At 35.8% G+C, this 4,757-nt stretch overlaps 1 protein-coding gene across 2 annotated transcripts in view; it reads left to right on the forward strand.

Moving 5' to 3' along the window:
- Positions 1 to 4,757, forward strand: part of LOC107744270 (1-phosphatidylinositol 4,5-bisphosphate phosphodiesterase beta-3-like) — a 64,523-nt gene that overhangs the window by 21,994 nt on the left and 37,772 nt on the right. For both annotated transcript variants that reach the window (XM_016557807.1, XM_016557808.1), the window contains exon 2: positions 1,275 to 1,352. In XM_016557807.1, the coding sequence (XP_016413293.1) occupies positions 1,275 to 1,352 (78 nt within the window). The remainder of the gene's footprint in view (positions 1 to 1,274; positions 1,353 to 4,757) is intronic.

Raw genomic sequence — 4,757 nt, forward strand, 5'->3', positions numbered from 1 at the left:
TAAGAGCTAACGCATACACTGCCGTTCAAAAGATTGGGAGCTGTAAGATTTTTTATGTTTTTTTAAAGAAGACTTTTCTGCTGATCAAGGCTGCATTTATTTGATCCAAAGTACAGCAAAAACAGTAAAATGTTGAAATATTTTTACTATTTAAAATTGCTTTCTATTTGAATAGATTTTAAAATGTAATTTATTCCTGTGATCATACATAGGTAAATTTTCAGCATCATTACTCCAGTCTTCAGTGTCACATGATCTTCAGAAATCATTCTAATATGCTGATTTGCTGATTATCAATATTTAAAAAGTTGAGTACATTTTTTTTCAGGATTCTTTGATGAATAGAAAGATCCAAAAGATCAGCATTTATGTGAAATAAAAAGCTTTTGTAACATTATATACTATTCCATTCAGTATAATTTTTATTATTTTTTTGGGAAATTATAGAAATTAATACTTTTATTTAGCAAGGATGCTTAAAATTGATCAAAAGTGATGATAAAGGCATTTATAATGTTACAAAAGATTTCTATTTCAGATAAATAGTGTTCATATCGATATCGGAATTATATTGTATCGACCGAAATTAAGAAATATATCGTGATATCAATTTTGGCCATATCGTCCAGCCCTATACTGAGCCTTACTGAACTTTTGAAAGGTAGTGTAACCGTGTGTAGTTTACATACTACATACTTGAAAATAAGTACAAGTGTATATTTTGGTAATATGCAATACCAGTCATACGCAGACAGCCGTCAGCTTCTGTGACTTGTGCATTAAACTCCTCTAATGTCTCACTCTGTGGCTTTTGAGGTTTTGGTTTCAGTCATTACATTAATTTCTAAATCACACTGTCCCTCAGGACCATCCACCCATTCCGGAAATTTCGCATTTATCTAACTTACTTTCAAATCCTTATGCCTAATTGCTTATGTTATTATGTCTTTGCCTTTCTTCTTATTATTGGCTTTCATCATTGATATGTTGTATTGGCAGGGCTTCCACTGTGATTTGGTTACCGTAGTATCAGTTTAATTAAGTTGCAATTGAATTAGCAACAATTATTTCTATGTATTAAATGTTCTAAACCGTGTCTTTGTTTCTAAGTGATTAGTCTTCATTAGCATTCATGTCAGTTGCTAATGCTGTTCATATCATTAAGTGAATGAATTTCTGCTGCTCTTTGTATAGAAGTACTGATGTTGTTGGTAAAACTGTATGAATGTACTGCATTCTCCCTAATTGCTTTTTTTACTTGTGTGTGTGTTCAGGAGGCCATACCCACCCTCGTCACCCTTAAAGTGGACCCAGATGGATTCTTCCTCTACTGGTCTGGAGGGACCAGCATGGTCAGTTCATTTTTCTTTATTTCTTTCTGTCTTTTTTTTTTTATTATTATTGTACCAGCCGATACCAGTCCTACAATATGATGAGAAAATCCTTTAGTCTTTTCTAATGTATGTTTATGGAAGTACTGTGTGTTTGATTTGATTTATTTATACAGAATTTTGCAGAAATTATAATAAAATATGGCAAAATACTTTTGCTGGGTTGCTTATAACTAGGGTCACATGGTACCCAGGGATGTTATGGAATAATTGATTAAAATGTTTTCCTTTTTTTCTGCCTAAATTTTGAAGTTTGTGCTGTTGATTATATTTTGCGTCAGCCTAATTCCCACAAGCAAAAGTAAAAACACCTAAATTTGCTTCAAGGTCAATTATTGTTATGCCAAATAAATGGGTTCTTCAAGCAAAAATTCAATGTCATCAATTCTGTCATCGATTACCCACCCTCACGTCGCTCCAAATTCGTATGTATTTCTGTTCATCTTTGGAACATGAATAAAGATATTTTTAATATTTTCATTGTTGTCCATTCGTTGAAAGTCTGTGCAACCAAGCAACCTCATAGACCTCATAAACGTAGCCATTTTCATACACAGTTTTATACACATAGTAATAACAACAAACACCGTTTTATGAAGTCTTTTTCAGAAAGACGTTTTGTCAGCTGGACGATCCATATGTTGTTAAACAACAGTACAATCTATAGAATACACTGTACTTCTATCTTTCGGAGCCTCAGCCTCGTGTCAGAAATTAAATACTCTGACTAGGGTCTATTGGTTCTTGTGCGAAAAGCAAGGACGTTCAAGCTTCCATTTACCATATTTAATGTTTAATGTAAAGAAAACCCTAAATTAAATCTATTCATCATATACAGCAATCGTGTTTCTTCAGAAAACTTGGATTAAACAACTCGATTCATATGGATTGTTTTACAGTGTCTTTATGAACTTTTTATAAGTGTCAATTTTTGGTTGCGTGGACTTCAAATGGAGGGATAGAAATCTCTTTGGTTTAATCAGATATATCTTCATTTGAGTTTTGAAGATGAACAAAAGTCTTATGGGTTTGGAATGATATGAGTGTGAGTAAATGATGGCAGAATTTTAAGTTCCTTTGGCTGAACTGTCCCTTTAATATTAGTTCAGTCATGTAGTGGTTCAAACATAAGTCATAGGTTGTACAATGTAGAAACATTAGAAACAGTTCTGTTCCCTTACACTAATGTGATTACTGATTACAAAGAAATTAAGGTTTTTGAGGAAAACATTCCAGGATTTTCCTCCGTATAATGGACTTCAATGGTGGCCAACGGCCGCTGAAGGTCCAAATTGCAGTTTCAATGCAGCTTCGAAGGGCTCTACACGATCCCAGCCAAGGAATAAGGGTCTTATCTAGTGAAACAATTGGTCATTTCAAATTTTTTTTTTTAAATTGATGTACTTTTAAACCACAAATGCTCGTCTTGCACTAGCTTGACTTCACGCATTATGTAGTCACGTTGGAAAGGTCACGTGTGACGTAGGCGGAAATACCAACCCAGTGTTTACAAAGCTAACATGCAAACAAAGTCAAATGCCCTTTACAAAAAAAGGTAAAACTGATGTTGGATGAGTTTGAAGTTGGAGGAGAAAATGAGATGGAGTTTTTCGCCCTACCCTACCTTTTTGAACCAGAGTACACAGACGACGAACTAACTGCGTGTGACCTTTCCAACGTGATTACGTCATGCTTGAATTTGCAGACACGCATCACGAAGCTAGTGCAAGACGTGCATTCGTGGTTAAAAAGTGTATATAAGTTTTTATGTTTTTAAGAAAATGACCGATCGTTTCAGTAGATAAGACCCTTATTCCTCGGCTGGGATCGTGTAGAGCCCTTAGGAGCTGCATTGAAACTGCAATTTGGACCTTCAGCCCGTTGGCTCAATTATTTGGAGAAAAATCCTGGAATCTTTTCCTCAAAAACCATAATTTCTTTGCAACTGAAGAAAGAAAGACATGAGCATCTTGGATGACATGGGTGTCCGTAAATTATCAGAAAATGTTTTATTCTGGAAGTGAACTAATCCTTTAATGGCATAATTAAAATAGAGGAAGATAAAATGCCTTTCAATGTCACATTTCATTCCAGCCCACGTAGAATAATATCTGTTTAAGTTACATACTACTTTCTTAGCATTAAACTTGTGGATCCTTGCATCAGTATACAAGGGGTGGAATTAATACACGAATATGATGGAATGACCGCTGAAGCGTTTAGTGAAGTCTTGTCTTTCAATCACAACTCAATCAAAACATGATTGATTTGTTTTATGGCTACACATTTTTTTTTACCCCTCCGTCTTTAATGGTAATCTAATTGACCTGTCCTGACAATTCTGCCCTATCTATTATCAGTCCTGTCTGCATCATCTCTTTATTCCAGTATGTGTCCCCCTCTCTCTCCTCCTGCCATGTGGGCTACTGGCTTATCATGTGAGTGCTCATGAATCAAATAAAATGTTAGCGAGTGAAATTCAATCAAGGCGTCCTCCCATCCTCTCTCTCTCTCTCTCTGTTTAGTTATTAGATATGTTGTTTTCCCTCTTTTCTCTTGTTCTTGGACTGATCAGTGTGGCATGTGTGGTATGGGGACGCAGCTCAAGCTGATTCCAGTAAATCTAGATAAGGGACTTTCTGCAGTTTGAGGAGACACAACATAGTGTGTGTGAAACTCGCATTAACTCGGCAGCAAATTCAGTTGCCAAAACGAATTGTTTATTTTGCTAACGGAGTATTTTATTTGGAGATTCCTTCATGTGGCGAAGGCGCTAATGTGTTTACTTCCTAAATATCGAAGCAAGAAGCGGAGAGTAATTTTTTCTGCTGCATACCTAATTGAATTGATGTGGATGTTGCATTGGTGTTGCGCTGAATGTATTGCGATATGGTATTAGGACACTAGGCCAATCTTTGCCGGAGGAAAGGCAGTAACCTTGTTTGGCGTAGGGAATATTTGCTCTGGGGAGCCTGTCCTCTCCAGTTAATAGTAAAGAGGCCACCTCATCTCGTCTCTTCAGTAACTTACTTGCACATTCAGTAACATTTATATTTAATGTCGCTATTATTATATTTAATGATGCCATTATCAAACACACTCCATTTCTTTTCCTTCTAAGTACTGAAAGGTTGTTAAAAGTCAGCCTTACTTCCATGAATCCAGTTTATGTCATTCTCGGTTATGTCATGAGCGTGCTCACATTCTCACAGGCTCACCAGCACATGCGCAGTCAGGCTTGATCACCGTTTCACCAGGAACAAAAAAGAAATGAAACTTTTAACGTTGTGGTAGAACAGGTTTTGTGAGCAAGAAAACACACCCTTGCACTGTATTTCTGAGGTGTTTTTTTTTTTTTTTTTTTTT

Source organism: Sinocyclocheilus rhinocerous, unplaced genomic scaffold (genome assembly GCF_001515625.1).
Source record: "Sinocyclocheilus rhinocerous isolate Xijiao unplaced genomic scaffold, SAMN03320098_v1.1 scaffold648, whole genome shotgun sequence".
Lineage (NCBI taxonomy): Eukaryota > Metazoa > Chordata > Actinopteri > Cypriniformes > Cyprinidae > Sinocyclocheilus > Sinocyclocheilus rhinocerous.